Consider the following 18201-nt stretch of genomic DNA (forward strand, 5'->3'; position numbering starts at 1 on the left):
TTGATTGAATGAATGAATCCTTGCTGGCATCTGGGCTCGTCTGAGCTGCGCCAGGTCAGGACTGACTTCATCACTAATTTGCTTGAATGGAGGGGGCTGATTTAACTCTCTTTTTTGATAGGAACAATTTTCAAATCACCAACAGAGCTCATATAAAATTCAAATGTGCAGTTGGGAGCGTCAAAACATAAAGCCCTTTCCTTAGCATGGAAAAGGAGCAGCACATCTGTTGAAGAGTAGGAAAAACAAAATGAAATTGCAGATGACCTTTGAATGCCTAACTTAAGGAAAAATCTGTACTGAGCTTTCCCCTAGCTTCTGTGGAAGTCTCCCTGAGTGAGCCATTTGGATTCCCAGCAAAGGTCCAGTCCGAAGCTGCTGGAGGAGTGAGGGGGGTAAGCCATCTACGGAGGAAGAAGAGGCTGCACCCAGCTGCTGATGACCACATGTCACTCCTCCCTCACTCTGGTCCTCAGGATGTCTGATTTTGTGTCTGTCTGTATCTCAAGTCTCCCCACCCCTCATCTTCAGAGAGCTAGTACCCTACCTGTCCTCCTCCTCATTGACTGCTGAGGATTAAATGCCAGGCACATCTCAGGGATACGCTCCTAAGGGTCCACACCCTCTCGCTCATCCCAGGCCGCCTGTGGCAAACCATCTCTACTGTGGCCTCTGGCTCTGTCTGGCCTAAGGCTGGAGGACATTGTCCCAGACACTCAGGACCCTGAGTGGAGTTCCAGTGTTCTCTGCTCCCACGTCCACCAAGTCAGTCCCTTTCCTCAGCTCTCTCCCTCTCCCTCTGCTTCTTCATCTCACCAACTCCCCTTTTCCTTTCTTACCTGGTGCAGAACCCTTGGAGAGCTTGGACCGGCATCCTCAGTGGCCTAGGGTGGGGAGAAACAACAGTCCTGAGGACGTTGATGGTTCAGGACCATGGATAGGGCTCTTTTCGTCCAGGCTGCAACCCCCCCGCCTTCACCTGAGTCAGCTGACTCAGGGCATCTCTGTGAAGGTTGCCTTCAGAGCCCCATTTTAAGATGGAGGGGCAGGGGCCTTATGTGATTAAGGGACTTGACCATATTCCTTGCTATTAAGTGGCAAAGCAGAGTTAAGAAACTAAGCTTTCTGATTCTTTCAAGTGTACCATGCTGGATTTTTTTCTTTCATTTTTATTAATTTTCAAATATGAGTCACATGAGGGTAAAGGGCTTAAAGTTGCCTGTGTCCCTTAGGGATGAGGCCAGTTCTACTGTGGGTGTGTGTATTAGATAAAACAACAGGCATGAGCTTTTGATGGATAAAGAAAGAAATAGAAACGAGGAAAAAACAGAGGCACAGAAGACAACTGGATATATTAATCTGTTTACTCAACAAATATTAACTGAGTGTCTATGACATGCCAAACCTGTGCTGGGGATTTCGTAGTGAAGCAGATGTGGTCCTCACCATCATGAGGCACTCGGGGGGATGGGAGAGCAGAGCCTTAAGCTTGGTTTCACATACTTTTGACAACTCACTTGTGTTTCTAAGTTACTGGTTTTTTTCTTCTGGGAAGTCCAATGGATACAGAATTCCCCATGTGGTCTCCCTTCTGATAACACACTGAGCCTCACCGTAGCGGGCTCAGCCCCAGAAAGCAGACAATAGGGCAAAAGCCTAGAAGTTCTAGCTGAGATGATTGACACTTGAGGAAAGAGCTCCTCCAGGAAACATTCTTTGCCTATGCAAGTGCTCTAGAAAGAGGTGTGGCTTATCACAGGCTTATCACATTGGCCAAAATAAGCATCTAGCCCCACCCCTTCACCCCCTAAGCCATCCAGCCATCCATCCATCCATGGAGGAGTGGTTAAGAAGATAGGATTTGGTCCCAGATTGCCTGGGGTTGTATTCTGTTTCCACCCTGTATTAGCTGTCTGACCGTGGGCAGGTTACTTAACCTTCCTGAGCCTCAGTTTCTTTGTCTGTAAAATGGGCACCATAATAGTACCTATCTAATATAGTTGTGAGGCTGGAATGAGTTATAAGACAGCACCTGGCACAGGAAAAATGTTTAATAATCTATTATTATTAGACTAAGCTCCATGAAGGCAGGCGTAGTGTCTGGGACACAGTGGGTGCTCAATACTATTTTTTAAATAAGTAAATGAATGAATCAAGCATTTGCTAAGACCTGAAGTCCTGTATGTCAGTCCCTGAGCTCCACCACTGTCCCCTGAACCAAAGCCACAGCTAAAGTGTCTCCTCAGCTGGGAGAACTCAGTGGTACCTCCCTGTGTTTGCTCTAAAAGACCCAGCTGGGAGCAGGACCAGCCTGGCAGAAGCACCTGTCTCGACATATCTGACCCCTTCCCTTGGTGCTGATCCTCGGATGTAGCACAACCCCGTGAGGGAGAGACTCTGCCATCAGCATTGCAGAGATACCTCTGCTGGTCCAGGATTCCCCGTCAATATAATAAACAACCCCTGGCTGATGTTGGCTCAAAATGATGACAGATGAGCTGCATCTGTATCAGCAGGCAGGGAGAATCATATTTGGTCCACAGAGGTGGCTTCGGTGTTAAGCATGTCCAGGAGAATCGCAGAGCCTGGAGTTAGAATTGGGAAACTGAGTGGCATGGGATTATTCCCACGGAGCAATCGGATGTGGTACAGGGACAGGCGTGCCGCCTCATCCAGTCTGCCAGGCATTGTTTTGTGCCTTAGCTGCACGCATCCCCAGCTTGAGAGGAAGGAGACCCTGTTTTGTCTCCATGTCCCTGAGGCCCAGCAACTGCATTAAGCTCTTTTCAGTCAACCCCAGGCTCTGCCCCTTGTGCTGGGTGCAGAGTGTAAACAGGACCGTCGCTTTGCAAGTGTGTCCCCAGATGGTGCGTGGAACCTTGCAGCCTAGCTGGGGGAGGGGCTTTGCCTTTCACACATCTGGGTTTGAATCTCAGCTCTTCCCACTGCTACCTGTTTGACCTTGAGCATGTTCTTAAACCTTGAGGAGTTTCAGTTTCTTCACCTGCAGAGTGATAAGGGGTGGGGACGTAACAGCCATATCACAGGGTCATTGCGAATGTTGGGAATATAATTTTAGTGAAGTACGTGGATAAATGTCGGTCCCCTTCTCAGACCTGCACAAAAGCTCCAGTCTTCCTGGGTTTGTTTGTGTGTGCTCTCTGCTCTTCCCCTGGGATCCAACAATGAGGTGTCCTCAAACCACCGGTTGAGTGGATACACAGTAAGATGGGCCATGTCTGTCTGTCACGTGACTCCACTGTCAACTCCTTGAGGGCATGAACAATATTATACAAAATCTACCCCTCCCATCTCCCCACCCCCATACACCTACAGCCTGGAACTAAGCAGTCCTCCCCAGACTTGCTGAACGAAAGATTGAATTTGACTTGGACCCCTGGGGTTCTTATAGAATTCAGGGGGGTCCCTAACTTGGGTGGGGCAAATTGGCATCTTTATTTTCACCAAGCTCCCATTGAAACTTAGGATTTCTGTCAATCATGAATATAGGCCACAAAGTGCAGCCGTATTAGCAGAACCTGTGAATTTGTCACTGCTAAGATCCCAGGTGTTTTCATAGAAGATTACAGTTGTTGCAACTATCTAGAAATAGCATTTATGCTTCTAACGACAATATTTATCAGGCCCACTGCTAGATCTTGTAAATAATACTTTAGTAAAAGTACCTATATTACCATGTGACACATTTTCAAAATATTTTGAAAACTATATTTCAATATAATTGGTTTCCTTTGTAATTCTATGTATTTTGTTTTATGCATTTAAAAACATCATTTGAGAAAGCTTCATCAGGCTGCCAAATGGGGCCACGCCACAGCAAAGGTGAAGTACCCCAGTTCAGGAGGTCCGTGGATAAGCTTCTTTAATCTGTGAATCCTCTGAAGTGAATGAAAAAGGTGAGAGGTTAGATTTCTATGTATATTGTTCTAGAGAGATTATTTCTAGCTTTCATTAAGAACTTCAAAATAGCTAAGAATTAGACCCATGGTTCCCAAGTAGGAGTGATTTTCCCTCCGAGGGGACATTTGACAGTGTCTGGAGATGTTGTCACAACAGGGAGCTGCTACTGGTATCCAGTGAGTAGAGGCCAAGGATGCTGCCAAGCATCCTATATGCACAGGACAGCCTTCACAACAAAGAACCATCCTGCCCCAAATGCCAGTAGTGCCGATGTTGAGAAACTCCAGACTAGACTATCACACATTAATGGAATTTCTCTGATTCTTAAGGCTTCTAGGGAAAAAAAATCAATGCACAACTTCATTAGAAACACCTGTGATAATTGTCTCATCCAACACTTAATGCACATCTGCAGTGTCTGCCAGGCGTTGGGCACTAGGAAGACAGAGAGGACTCTGGAGGAGCTATGAGTGTGCAATTCAGTAGGATGTATGACCTAGTTGAGTTGCGTGCAAGGTGCAACCATCATGCAAATCTCTCCCGGGCACCTGTTTTCCAGGCACTGTGCTGGGTGCCCGGGATTGGTGTGAATGTGACAGAACACGGCCTCTACTCCATGGCTTCCACACCTCTCAGGGAAGACAGACACTAAACGATGCCATGACGGGTGCTGCATGCAATGATGGAGATGCGGTGCTCTGAGGACACACAGCATGGTGTGTCCTTGGTGTGTGTTGCGGGGAGGATGATACACCTTTGTGTAGTGGTCGGTCAGGTCTCCTGGGGGTGGTGAAGTTTAAGCTGCGATCTAAAACATGAATAGGAGTCGGCCAGACCAAAAGATGGGGAAAGGATGCTTCAATCAGAGGGAACAGCAAGTTTGAGGACTCAGAGTGAGCAAGAGTGGGGGACAGTAAGGGAACCAGATGGAGTCTGCTTGAGCTGGAGCATCATTTAAGGGAAAGAGTGGCAAGAAGCCAAGCCTGGGAGAGGAACAGGGCCAGCTCATGGATGGTCTTGTGCACCACGTTTAGGATTTGGGGCTTTATCCAGAGGAAGCGTTGAAGGATTTTAAACAAGAGTGGCAGGGCATTTTTGTGTTCTTGAAAGGCACAGATTGGGAGGCCTAGATTTTGGGAAATGGCTATTGCAGTGAGATTTAGAGAGCGAGAGCGAGAGGGAGAGACAGAATGTAGAGATTAACTGCCCAGGAAACCAGAGGAGGCCCCTTGGATGAGATGCTCTGTGAACTGCATCTGGAACAGTGAAAAGGCTTGCTAGGTCAAGAAGGTGGAGGAAGGGTATTCCAGGCCAAGGGTCAGGCATTGTAAAGGCCTGAAGGGGCCTGGGCTGTTTGTAGATGATGAGCTGTTTGGTGCGACTGAAGCAGGGTGTGCAAGGGGGTGGGGCTAAGATGAAGCTCAATGCCAGCATCCCTATGACCATGGCCTCTGGTCCGCTCCTAAAGAGTGGTTGCAGAGGGACAAAGATACGGTTTGACTGTCCCTTCTCCCATCTGTCCAGACAAGGTACCCCTGCCAAAAGTCATGCACAGAGCTGGGCCAGAGTCCGAAGGTAGACTTGGGTACATTCGGCTCTCCAAGTGGCAAGTGAGACGTCTTCAGTGGGCATGCGCGTTATCTGCATGTGCGGCTCTCCTCTGCATTTCCTCCTAGGCCACTTCCATTAATTGCATGGCTTTGACACATCCATATCTCCAGCCCAGAGCGTGCTCCCAAATTTCAGTCTACAGCCCTAATTGCCTTCTGGCCATCTCCATCTGGATGTCCCACTGGCCTCTCCAACTAAATTTGTCCAAAATTGACCTTATCAGTCAATAAATATTTGCAGAATTGAATTGAATTTTCCTGCCAAACTTCTCAACAGAGTTATCTCCTCAAAATTATCATTATTTGTAGACAACATGGTTGTGTACCTAAAACACTCAGGGGAATCAACTGAGAAATCTTTAGAATTAATAAAAGTTCAGAAACCCAGATGGATGCAAGATGAATATATAAAAATCAATGGGGTTTCTGTATATCAATAATAACCAGCTAGAAAAAAATAATGGGAAAAACGTCATTCACTAGAGCAACAAAAAGTGGATAGAATGTGTGGGATTAACCTTAACAAGTGAGTGGGACCTATGTAAAAAGAAGTACAAATCTTTACTGAGAGATTAGCTGGTATTTATTGATAACTTATAGTATGTGGATGCTGTACTGAGCATTTACCAATTTAGCAGATATTATCACATTAATCTGTACAACCATTCTAGAAGTGGGTGCTAATTTTAAAGATGTCAAAACAAAGGTTTTAAGAGTTCACATAAGTTGCCCACGAATATAATGATGTGCTTATGTGGCTTCTCCATTAGTAGACTACCTGAGATTTTATTCATATTTTTATGTCTAGCACCTACCTCAGTACTTTCCCATAGTACACACTCGATACATATTTTTGGAATAAATGGATGAGTAAAATGAATTAATCTTTTTATAATATTCAGACAACACCTATCAACGTCATTTGTCTGTGTATTTATGGTTTATTCTGGCGGTGGCTTCCTGACTCTGTAAAGAGTTAGTACAAATTGATAAGAAAACTAGTAAGAAATTTTAGAAAATTTAAGTACCTAAAATTTAGACACCTCTGTATTTCAAAGATCATAAAATTAAAACGGCAAAAGAACTGCAAAACATGTATGCAATGCATATGATGCATAGAAGTCATAAATGTGTAAATCAACAAGAAAAAATAAACACCACGATGGAAAATGAGCCAAAGATTTCATCAGATACTTCCTCAAAGGAGGAATTAAAATTAATAGGAAAAGTTGGAAAAAATGTTGAATCTGAGTCATGAAGAAATGCTAAGTAAAACACGATCGCAGTTTTTGCACCTATCCAGTAGGCAAAAACTTCTCAATCAGATAATATGCCATGTTGGCAAAGAGGCCTTGAGATGGGCACTCCTAGACCTGGCTGTTGAGAATGTCATGGGTGCACATTTTCTAGAAAGTATTTGGACGATCCAGAGCCGAAGCCTCAGAAATGTTCACACCCTTTGACCCAGTTCCCTGCACTTTTGGAAGTCTGTCCTAGGGCAGTCATCCAAAAAACAAATGCATCAGCGTCAGCCGGAAGAGTCTAGTTCTCTGAGATTGTTCTTGAGCCTGAAGTGGGTCTTGGCCATGTTTGGGTGCTCCCTCGACTAGAGGCACAGGTGAGAGAAGGCAGATCATCCCAGGGACTGAGGAAGAAATGCAAGGTACCCTCAGATGCAAGTCCGTAGCAGCATCCCTGTCTACAGGGCAGCCAGCTGGTCACTTGCGGTGAAGAACAGATAGCCTTTTTCTTGGCAGAAATTCAGCATTTCATAGGCACGAAGGGACATTTAGCACTTTGGGCATGGGCTCCCGCTCGATTAGCGTTTCAATCTGGAGTGGCTGCTCTGGGCTGTAACTTTCTCCACTCACGAACATACAGTTGATTTCAGGGAGCCTTCCAAACGAGTCAGCCTTCTAGCCCTATCTAACCGTCTCCGACAGTGCCTGCCACAGAGGTCAGGCAGCCTAATGTGGACAACACCCCCCGACCCCCGAAACCAAAGCTGGATGCAGTCACCGCATAAAGTGAACCTTCATTCTGGGACTCTGGCCATGGAAAAGCATTTTCCACTGCACTGACCGGCATTCTGTCACCAGACCTTGCAAAGAGTTCAACTCTTATTTATAACAGAAAAAAAAATTCAGAAATCATTTAAATGTTTGACAATAGGAGAATGGTTGAGTAAATTCTAGTAAAGTAAATTCTAGTTGAGTAAACCCTGGAATGTTGTGCATCTGTTTAAAATGCTGTTTATGAACAGACTCAATATCTTGGGGGAAAAGCTCATGTTATAATGTTTACTGAATTGTTGCAAAAGAAAACCGAGAAATGACCTGAATGGCCATCAACAGGGAAGTGGTTGAATAAATTGAGATACATGCATACCGTGGAATATGACACATTTAGGTAAAAAAATAGCTTAGATATGTATCTACTGACCTGGAAGGTGTCCCTTACAGGTTTTTAAGTGAGAAAGCAAGTTGCAGAGAAATGAGCTAAACAATGATTTTATTTTGAAAACAAAATCATGAAAATTCTCCTGGAATGTGTCCATTTGTTTGCATGAGAGAGAAGAAGGTTAGAGAGAGACACATATCTGCCTGTCAACTTTGGTAACTTCAGATCGTGTGGAAGGGAGGCAGACTGGAGATCAATATTTTTTATACATCTTTGTGTTGCATATATTCATATCTATGCATATTACAAGTACACATGGCCTTTTGTAATTTAAGACTGAAGAATAATTTACCGAAAAAAGAGCACACAAAATTATATATCCACAGTGTGATCTCAACGATGTGAAATGTGCATAGAAAAATCTAGTAAAAAATTGAAAATCTTAACAGCAGGTGCCTCTGGAAGGAAGGTAAGATTATAGTGTTTCCTCTTTTTTATTCTTGCCTGTATTTTCCAAATATTCTCCAGTGAGCAAATGTATAAATTATTGTTTAAAATGTAATGGCCTCCACCTTCTCTCCAGCCAGTCTTGCTTTACTTGTTACAATCTGGTTTCTGTTCACCTTGCCACCTGCCACCTACCTTTGCTGAAATTCATGTGTCTATTCAGCAAATACTTATTGAATTGTAGGCACTGGGGATACAGCAGGAACCAGGGCAGAGCTCCCACTCTCAGTGTTCTTACTTCCAGAGGGACCATTTAGACATCAAACTGAGTGACCGCATCCAAGACCCTCATCTTGGCCTCTCTGTGGTGCTCAACATATCGACTCACTTCTCCTGTAGGGAGCTGCCCTCTGGTTCTCTTCCCACCTTCTGCCTACCTCCCTACCCCCTACTCTGTCACCTCTCTTGTTCCCGTACACAGAAAGTGTTCCCAGGGGCTCTATTCTGAGCCTCCTTCACTTCTTTCTCCACAGCGGGAGATACTCTTCATGCCCAGATTCTGGATCCGAAACTGCAGACCTGCGCAAGTCTGAGGCGAGGCAGTAGTCTGGAATGCTGGGCATGGTGGTGAATGTTGGTATCAGTGGTCCTCCAGGATGTGAAGGAGGGTAGCCCTTAAGGTGTGGCCCATGTAGGGTCTGCACTCCAGAATCACACTCTGTGCCCCACATAAGCATGGTACTGCCACATGGATGTATTTGCTTATGTCTGTCTATGACCTGGGAACCATGCAGTCACAGGGTCTAACCTAGAGGAATGAATGAATGAATGAATGAACAAATGACATGATACAATGACATCAGATGCAGATTTTAGAGACAAGAGCTCGAGTAGATCTGGTGTCTGTGCCAATGAGGGGAAATTCAAGGAAATGAACTAGTGGGCTGCTTTGAAGGATGTGGAGATAAAGCTTAATTTCATTATTATTGGTTGAATATTTTTCTGGATTCTGGGCCACTTATGTCTTCTTTTTTAAACTAACTTGTTCAAGACCCCATCCAATTTTTCAGTGATAGCACTTGTTGTTTTCCTATTAATTTGTAATAGCTCTTTCTATGTTAAGGGTATAACTTTTCTACCTAATGTTTTTGTATGTCTTTTTGATTTGTTTCTGCTTTTGACATATACATACGTTTTTAAAATATCAGTCTTGTAGGATCCTCCACAGCTTTCATGTTCAGAAAATCACAGTCACGGGGCTGGCCCAGTGGTCGAGTGGTTAAGTTCTCGCGCTCCGCTGCAGGCGGCCCAGTGTTTCGTTGGTTCGAATCCTGGGCGCGGACATGGCACTGCTCATCAAACCACGCTGAGGGAGCGTCCCACATGCCACAACTAGAAGGACCCACAACCAACAATATACAACTATGCACGGGGGGGGCTTTGGGGAGAAAAAGGAAAAAATAAAATCTTTAAAAAAAAAAGAAAATCACAGTCACATCGTTATTTGCCTATATTTTCTTATTATTATTTTTTGGCTTGATTTTTAAAAAAAATTTCTAACTCTTTACTCCATCTGGAATTTATTTTAGTATATACTGTGAGTTGAGGAGATAACTCAGTTCTTTTCCCAAACAGTTAATTAGTTGACCCTGCAAAAATATTTTTCTCTTCTCATTAATTTTTTAGTGTTGTCTTACATGTATTTCAATTTTTGTGTGTATTAAGGCTCTTCCTGCAGTAGCGTTTCCTCTTCTGCCTGTCTGCTCGTGGACCGTCTCCACACTATTTTCATAAGGATCACTTGGTGATTCTGTTTAGTATCTTGTAGGGTGAGACCATGAAATCTACTACCTTTAAAAAAATAGGCATTATCTGTGACTGTCTATTTTTCCAGTTAAATTTGGGTACCATTTTACTAAATTTAAAATGGATCATCGGGCTTTTGATCAGAATTGCATTAAGCTGATAAATTAACTTTTCAATAACTTTTCAAAAGGTTAATATTCTAAATTAACCTTTCAGTGTTTAGTCTTTCCACTCAAGATTATACTGTCTCTCCAATTATTCCAGGTTTTTTTTATCCTTCTCCAAAAGTTATTTTTGTACAGTCCCTGCACGTTTATTAATTTTATTTCTATTTAGCATATGCATTTTGTAGTTATCATTAAGACCTTTCTCTTTATATTTTTATCTGTCACTGGCATATGGAAATATTATTGATTTTGTGTATTTATTTTGCGTTTGGCTACTTGAGTGAAATTTCTTATTAGTTCTAATAGCTTTATAATTGATTCTCATGGGTTTTCTTGGCACACTAATACATCATCTGCAAACTATGTTTTTGCTGGTTTCTTTCTCATTTCTTTTGCTTGTGTCACATGGCTTGGCTCTTCCAAGAAGGCGTGAGGTCTCAGAGGAGATTGTCGTATTTCTCTCTCATTCTTGATCTTAATCAGGTGTTTCACCAGAAGTCTGATGTAGGTTATTGTTCTAAAATGGATGCTTCATCATAGTAAGGAATATTCTTTTTCCTAGTCCCAGATGCTTATTTTAATCAGGGTTACATGTCTAATTTTATTAAATGCCCACTTAGCATTTATTCAGAAGAACTTAACCTTTTTTCTCCTTTAATGGGATACTTTGTCTTAAGAGATTTCTCAATATTAAAGTCATTTTAGAGATTACCTGTCCTTTGTTAGTTAATCCCTAAAGTGGGCTTTTAAAAAAAGCTAGTGTTGAGTTAATTTATCAGCATCACAGTTAAGACGGTGGATCTGAAGTGGACTGCTTCCGTTTGAATCTTGTCTGTGAGTAACAATATGACTTGAGCCCCGTCTTTAATTTCTCCTTGTCTTAAGTCTTCATCCGTAAAATGGAGATGATATGAGCAGAACGCACCTTATGGGGCTGTTGTGAGGATTAAACAAGTCAATGTATGTAAAGTTCTTAGAAGAGTGTCAAACGAAACCTTAACAAATAGGAGCACTGTGTTGAATTATTGAGAACTTACCATGTGCCTGGTCCCGAGCTTTGGGTGTGGGTTCAAAGATGGGAAAGCTCACAGATGGTCTGTCTTCTGACGGAGCTTACAGCCTGGCAAGAAAACAGATGCTTACGATATAATCACATGGCAGTGTGGAAATTCGCTTCTGTGATAAGCACTACTCAGGAGAGGTTCTGGTGTCATGAGAGCGTGTAATAGGGGGTCTAACCAGTCAAGGAGAGACACTTGACTGAGATCGGGAAAATAAATATTCCAAGAAGGGAGGGAAGAGTGTTCTAGGCAGAGAGAACAACATATGCAAAGGTCCGGTGGCTGTGCAGTGAGAGAGTGGGGCAGGTGCAAAGGGCTGAGAAGGGCAGGGTTTAGCTGCAAAGCTGGCGGACATGAAGCTAAGAGGTCGCTAAGGGCCAGACCATGCAGAGACGCTCATAGACCTTAAGCGATTTTTCCTTATTGAAGAGCAATGAGGAACCTTTGCAGGTTTGATGTAAGTGGGGGAGGGGAAGAGACCTGATCAGATTTCTGTTTTGAAAAGACACCTCCAGCTGCAGTGTGAAGAATGAGTTGGCGAGGACGAGGGTAAATGTAACTGACCAGTTAGGAGCTTATTACGGCAGTCCAGGGGGAGGTTGGTGTGGGGTAGGGGGAAGTGGAGATAGAGACAGGGCGATAGATTGATCATGGGGTTGTGAAGAGAAGGAAGGTTTCAGGACAGGGTGGGTGGGGGACATCATGACCCTGAGCATCCCACGTTGGGTCTGATCTCAGAGGGGAGGTCTAGCCTGCTCTGTGAAGTTGTGAGTCATCAGCGCACGAGTGCGGAGGTCCTTTAGGCTAGAGAGAGAGGAGGAGAGGCCCAACACTGAGCCTGGAAAGGAGCCAGAGAAAGAGCAGTGGGAGGAAAGGAGAGTGTGGTGGTGTGGGAGAAAGCCTGGGCCCACACTTCTTGAAGTGTGGTTCCCAGGCAGGAGCATCATTGCGTCACCAGGGAGCCAGTTAGAGGAGCAGGTGCCCTGGCCCCACATGGATGCTGTCGATCAGAACATCAGAATCTACATTTCAGCCAGGTCCCCAGGTGATGAGCAGGCACAGTGTGTGCACTGTGAAGTCTGAGATGCTCTGGTCTGGGGGGAGTGTTTCCAGAAGGAGGGTGTGTGTGAGCAACAGTGTTAGAGGCAACTGAGAGAGTGGTCAGTTAAAATGAAGACTGAAGAGTATCCGCTGGCCCCTCAGTGACCTCAGCAGCCCTGTTTAGGTGGATCAATAAGACCAGAAGGCAGAAGTGACAGGGTTGGAGAGTGAGTGGGAAGTCAGGAAATGGAGGCAGAAAGTATAGACAGATTGTTTTTCTAGAAATTTGGTTGTGAAGGGGAAGAGAGAGACAAGGCTGGAGGGAGATGAGGAGTGGAGTGGGGATTGTTTTCTTAATGAGAGTCTGGACCACATTTGAAATGGGAAGTTTCCAGCGGAGAGGAAATGATTGAACGTATGTAGCATATACAGGAGTGAAATAGATTTCAGGTTCCTGAAGATTAGGGAGGGATGGGATGCAAAGGGCACGTGAAAGGGTTATGTTTAGATCAAAGGAGGGCCAGCTCCTGTATAGGAGAAAGGAAGACTGCTGGTGCAGGCCAGCCCCGTTTGGAGTTGGGAAGACAAGGGAATCCCCACTGATGGCTTTTATTTTCTATGGAGAGCGGGAAGAGAAGACTCCTGGAGAGTCAAGAGGCTGCGGAAAATGGAGAAGGTTTGAAATTGTCCTTCTGGTGTTTAACGTTGTAAAGGAAAAGCCTGAGTTCCACTTGGTCTGGTTGCTTTTTAGTGCAGACTCTCTGAGCCTTAAGTTCCACCTCACAGGTTGTTCTGAGGCTAGAATGCAATGATGCACGTGCTGTCACCTGGACAGAACACAGCACAAGCTAGCACGAGGTCTGTGTCAGGCACCCGTTTTCCTTCCCTGTGTGCCACACCTGGGTCTGGCCCAGAGGAAGCACTTGGAAAAGTGGGTTAATGATTCTCTAACACGTTGCTCCTCTCTCTCTGGAAGCTTCTCGGAGTTCTTCTGGCTGCACTGAACTGCTCTCTTTCTCTCTCACAGGCCAGAACTGCACGTTCCAACTGCAGGGTCCCAATGGGACGGTGGAGAGCCCGGGGTTCCCGTACGGCTACCCTAACTACGCCAACTGCACATGGACCATCACCGCGGAGGACCAGCACAGGATCCAGCTCGTGTTCCAGTCCTTCGCCCTGGAAGAGGACTTTGACGTCCTGTCGGTGTTTGACGGCCCGCCCCAGCCAGAGACCCTTCGAACCAGGTACCACCTGCCCTCTTCCCCATAGCCAAGAGCTGGGTCCCTGGGCCAAGCTCGCTGAGAGGAAGGACCCGCTGGGGTGAAAGGTTTATGGTCATCAACAAAGACCTCTGTTTTTATGAGGCCCGCCCTCAACTCCTCTGCTTTCTTTACATTTCCCAATTCCTTTTGCTGCCTAGAAGTACCCAATACACAGAATTGATGAGTAGGACATTAGGGAAGACTAGACAGAAGACATAAAAGAGAAATTCAAGTCTTTCTACTGAAACTGGGTTTGCATGTCTATGTGTGTATGCGTGGGTATCTGTTGGTGTATATTCTTTGCACACACAGAAATATTTGTTTTCTCCCTTTGGACCCAGCAGATATGAGTTGAAAACTAATAGAGATTATATCTTGCATCCTGTACTTGAAAACCATCATGCTTTGTTGGAATTTGCCTCGCATTTGCGTGAGCTTGGCTGTGAGTGTAGAATCAGGAATTTGGAGAAGTTCCCACTCACTCACGCCCCACCGCTGTAGATGGGAGAGGAAACTATGGAGAGGGTGAGACTGCTTTTCTGTACCCCTGAGCTGCCTCCCAAGACAGAGGGTTCACAGGGAGGGCTGTTACCCCCTCTGCAGAATGGGCAGACAGCCACACAGTCGTCGCTCTCCAGGTTTTGTTGACCTGGTGGCCTGCCATGCTCCATCACAGGGCTCATCCTGATCCTGCCAGCCAGGCTTTGGGCTCCCCCAGGAGCCAAAGGGCTAATGGCTTACCAGCCAAGCCCTGGGGAGCCTGGGATGCTAATTAGTGGTGCATTAATGAGCGGTTCTCTGCCAAGCCCTTAACCTCGAGGCTTTGTTTAAGATGCCTCTGAGCCCTTGGCTTGCAAGCTCCTGGAAAGGGTCACAGACATTTAAAGGATGGTGACAGCTCTCCTCTCTCTCGCTCCCTGCCCTCTCAGGGCAGTGCAGAGGTGAGGCTGCCAAGCCTGCAGCAGGAGTGGGGGTATCTTGGGCCCCCTGTGACTAGTAGTTCCTCCTAGACGAGACAGGGCTTACCCATCTTCCCTTGACATTCGGCAGGGTTTGGCACAGAGTGGATGTTCAGTGACTCTTGGGTGAAGGGACTGGAGCCCTCTCCACTCACTCATCCCACAAATATTTCATGAGCATCTGTCGTGTTCCAGGCTGGCCTGGGTGCTGGGAATACGGCAGTGAGCAAAACAAAGTGACTGTCTTCACAGAGGTTACATGCTAATGGGGGAGATGGGTACGGACTTGAATACGTGCTTTTAGAGTTCAAAGACATCAAGGCTAGAGCTAGAAAAGAGACTGGGATGGGATAGTGCTTAAAACAATGAGACTGATGAGGTCACAAGGCAGTGAGTCCTCACCATCGGATGCTGAGCTCAGGGTGATGCCATTTCTGGGTACCTGCACAGACTTTTGATGAATATTTAGTGATTGTTGAAAGATAGAAAGTCAAATCAGGCCAACTGGGCACTTGATGGGGGTGTCGATGGCTGGAGGCAAATGCTCCAATTCCACCCGCTAGAGTTAGGAGAAACTGACAAAAATAATGGTGACAATGTGAAAGCAGTACGTTGTTCATCCTTGACAAACATCATTTAGACAATAATAAGAAATTAGAAAAACTGAATAATATTGATAACATGAATTTTTTCACCCTTCAACCACAAAATATATGTTCTTTTCAAATACTCATAGAACATTTGCCAAAAAAATGACGTTATAATGAGGGAAAAAAGTGAACAAATTCTCTCTTCCAGCTTTCCTTGTTCTTAAGGCAGGGTCCACACATGTGTGGTCAAACCTCTGTTTTCAGACATTTGGGTTTTCTGGCTCTGAGAGAGAGGTATAGAAGACCCATCAGAGATGAGATTGCTCTGGCCTGGAAGGGTGGGGATTTCCATAACCTGGGGAGGTGGTCCTGGCAGGAGGGGCCTGGATGTATTCTTGGCCACAGGACAGTCCCCCTGGCCAAGCAGCCGAGTTTGAGGAGGAGACTCCCAAGGTGGTACCTTCACCAGGTCGTCCCTGCTGGGGCTCCTGATCTCTGTCATCTTCCTGATGCGCTCTCTTCAGTTCATTTCAGAATGTTTATCGCTTTCCCATGCAACATTTCTACCTCCACAGTACCTGGGATCACGTCCTGTTTCTTGCATCTACTCCTGTGCATTTGCGTTTTCTTTCTTTTTACTCAGTTAGTTTTGCCCGAAGTTTGCTTATTTTACTGGTCTTTTTAAAGTTCCAACTCTAGAGCTATCAATTTTATTCTTTCTCTATTATCCAACTTATTGATTTCTGCTTTTATCTTTACTCGTTCTTTTCTCCCACTTACCTTAGGCTGATGCTGCTCTTTTGCTGATTTCATGAATTGAATTAGTTTCATTATTCTTGTTTGATAATAAAAACATTGAAAGGCATTTTTCCCTAAGTGCCACTTTGACCATATTCCATAAATGTTGATGGATGGTCATTATTTTAGAAATAGTCTCTAATTGCAATTTTGTTCCTTCCTTGACTCTAGGGTTTTTTCCTCCAATTTTCCAGTAATATTTTTTAGTACTTAAAAAATTATTATATAGTTATATTGCATTATGATCAGATTATGATTTCTACTTTGGAGAATTTGTTGAGCTTTTTCCCTCAGTATATGATCATCTTTTTGTAAATGTTCTGTGAGTATTTGAAAAGAATATATATTCTATGACTGAAGGGTGAAAAAATTAATGTCATTAATATTATTCAGTTTTTCTAATTTCTTATTTATTGTTTAAATGATGTTTGTCAAGGATAAGCAATGTATTGTTTTTGCATTTTCAACGTTGGTTTTCCCAATTTCTCCCTTTATTTCTAAGTTTTTACTTTCTACGTTTTGATGCTACACTCTTCAGCATGTATTTTTAAAAGTTAGATCTTCAGAGCAAATTCTATATTTTTTCAATATAAAACTTATTTTTATCTCCAAATGTTTTTTTGCCTTAAATTCCACTTTGATACTAAGATTTACCACCTTCATTTTTTTAGGTTTGTGCATATAGAGTCCATCTTTGCCAATTCCTGTATTTTAATGTTTCTATGTCTTTGTTTTAGGTGTGTCTCTTAGTACAACAGATAGTTGGATTTTTATTTTTATATCTTCCCTGAGGGGCCGGCCCCATGGCCGAGTGGTTATTTTTTTTTTTTCGAGGAAGATTAGCTCTGAGCTAACTACTGCCAATCCTCCTCTTTTTGCTGAGGAAGCCTGGCCCTGAGCTAACATCCGTGCCCGTCTTCCTCTACTTTATATGTGGGATGCCTACCACAGCATGGCGTGCCAAGCAGTGCCATGTCCGCACCCGGGATCCGGGCCGGTGAACCCCGGGCCACTGAGAAGCAGAATGTGCAAACTTCACCACTGCACCACCGGGCCGGCCCCCTGGCCGAGTGGTTAAATTCGTGCGCTCTGCTTTGGTGACCTGGAGTTCACCAGTTCGGGTCTTGGGCTCAGACATGGCACTGCTCATCAAGCCAGGCTGTGGTGGCGTCCCACATAGAGGAACTGGAGTGACCTACAGCTAGGATGTACAACTATGTACTGGGCCTTTGGGAAGAGAAAAAAAAAGTGGAAGATTGGCAACAGATGTTAGCTCAGGGCTGATCTTCCTTATTAAAAAAGCACACTAAAAAATCTTTTTTTAACAGGAAAGTTTAATTCCCTCACACTCTGGGGTGGTAACTGATATATTTGCTGTTGTGTAATATTTAATACTTACTGTGTTGTTGCTTTTTTGGTGAGGAAGATTTGCCCTGAGCTAACATTTGTTGCCACTCCTTTTTTATTTTGCTTGAGGAAGATTAGCCCTGAGCTAACATCTGCACCAATCTTCCTCTACTTTGTATGTGGGATCCCCCAACAGCATGGCTGATTAGTGGAGTAGGTCCACACACGGGATCTGAACCCACAAACTCAGGCTGCTGAAGCAGAGCGCACGGAACTTTAACCACTCGGCCATGCGGCTGGCCCCAATACTTACTGTTTTTAAGCATTCTTACTATTATTTCCTTTCTCTATCTTCAGGTGCAAGTTTTCTTTGCCTTCCCTGTGATTTTTATTGCAGTTGTGGTTAAAGTTACTTCTTCAGAATACATTTTAAGTTGTATTTCTCTGTCAACAGCTTGTCGGGTTAGCCTTTTTCATAATTGAGTAGAAATTACTGCATATTGTAGAAATTCCTTAGTGTTTGTAGCATGTGGGTATCTGCTGCTTTCCTAGTTTACCACATGGCCGTATATTTTCTCTCCTTTTATACGCCTGAGATTATTCCTGTGAGAATTTAACGGGTCAGGTTGAAGGGGAGTTTAACATGTTGTCTCAGCTTTCCATCTTGAACTGGAAATTTCTCTTAAGATTTTTATTCTTTTTGATGCTATTGTGAGTAGAAGTATTTTTAATTTAATTTTTGGGTTATTCATTGCTAATCTATAGAAATACGGTTGGTTTTTGTATATTTAT

General features: G+C 44.3%; 1 protein-coding gene across 1 annotated transcript in view; it reads left to right on the plus strand.

The window, feature by feature from the left end:
• CSMD2 (CUB and Sushi multiple domains 2) overlaps positions 1-18201 on the plus strand; it is a 585891-nt gene that overhangs the window by 45954 nt on the left and 521736 nt on the right. Inside the window, exon 2 of the mRNA XM_046662326.1 lies at positions 13481-13697. Coding sequence (XP_046518282.1) covers positions 13481-13697 — 217 coding nt within the window. The remainder of the gene's footprint in view (positions 1-13480; positions 13698-18201) is intronic.

Source organism: Equus quagga, chromosome 5, assembly GCF_021613505.1.
Source record: "Equus quagga isolate Etosha38 chromosome 5, UCLA_HA_Equagga_1.0, whole genome shotgun sequence".
NCBI classification, from domain to species: Eukaryota; Metazoa; Chordata; class Mammalia; order Perissodactyla; family Equidae; genus Equus; species Equus quagga.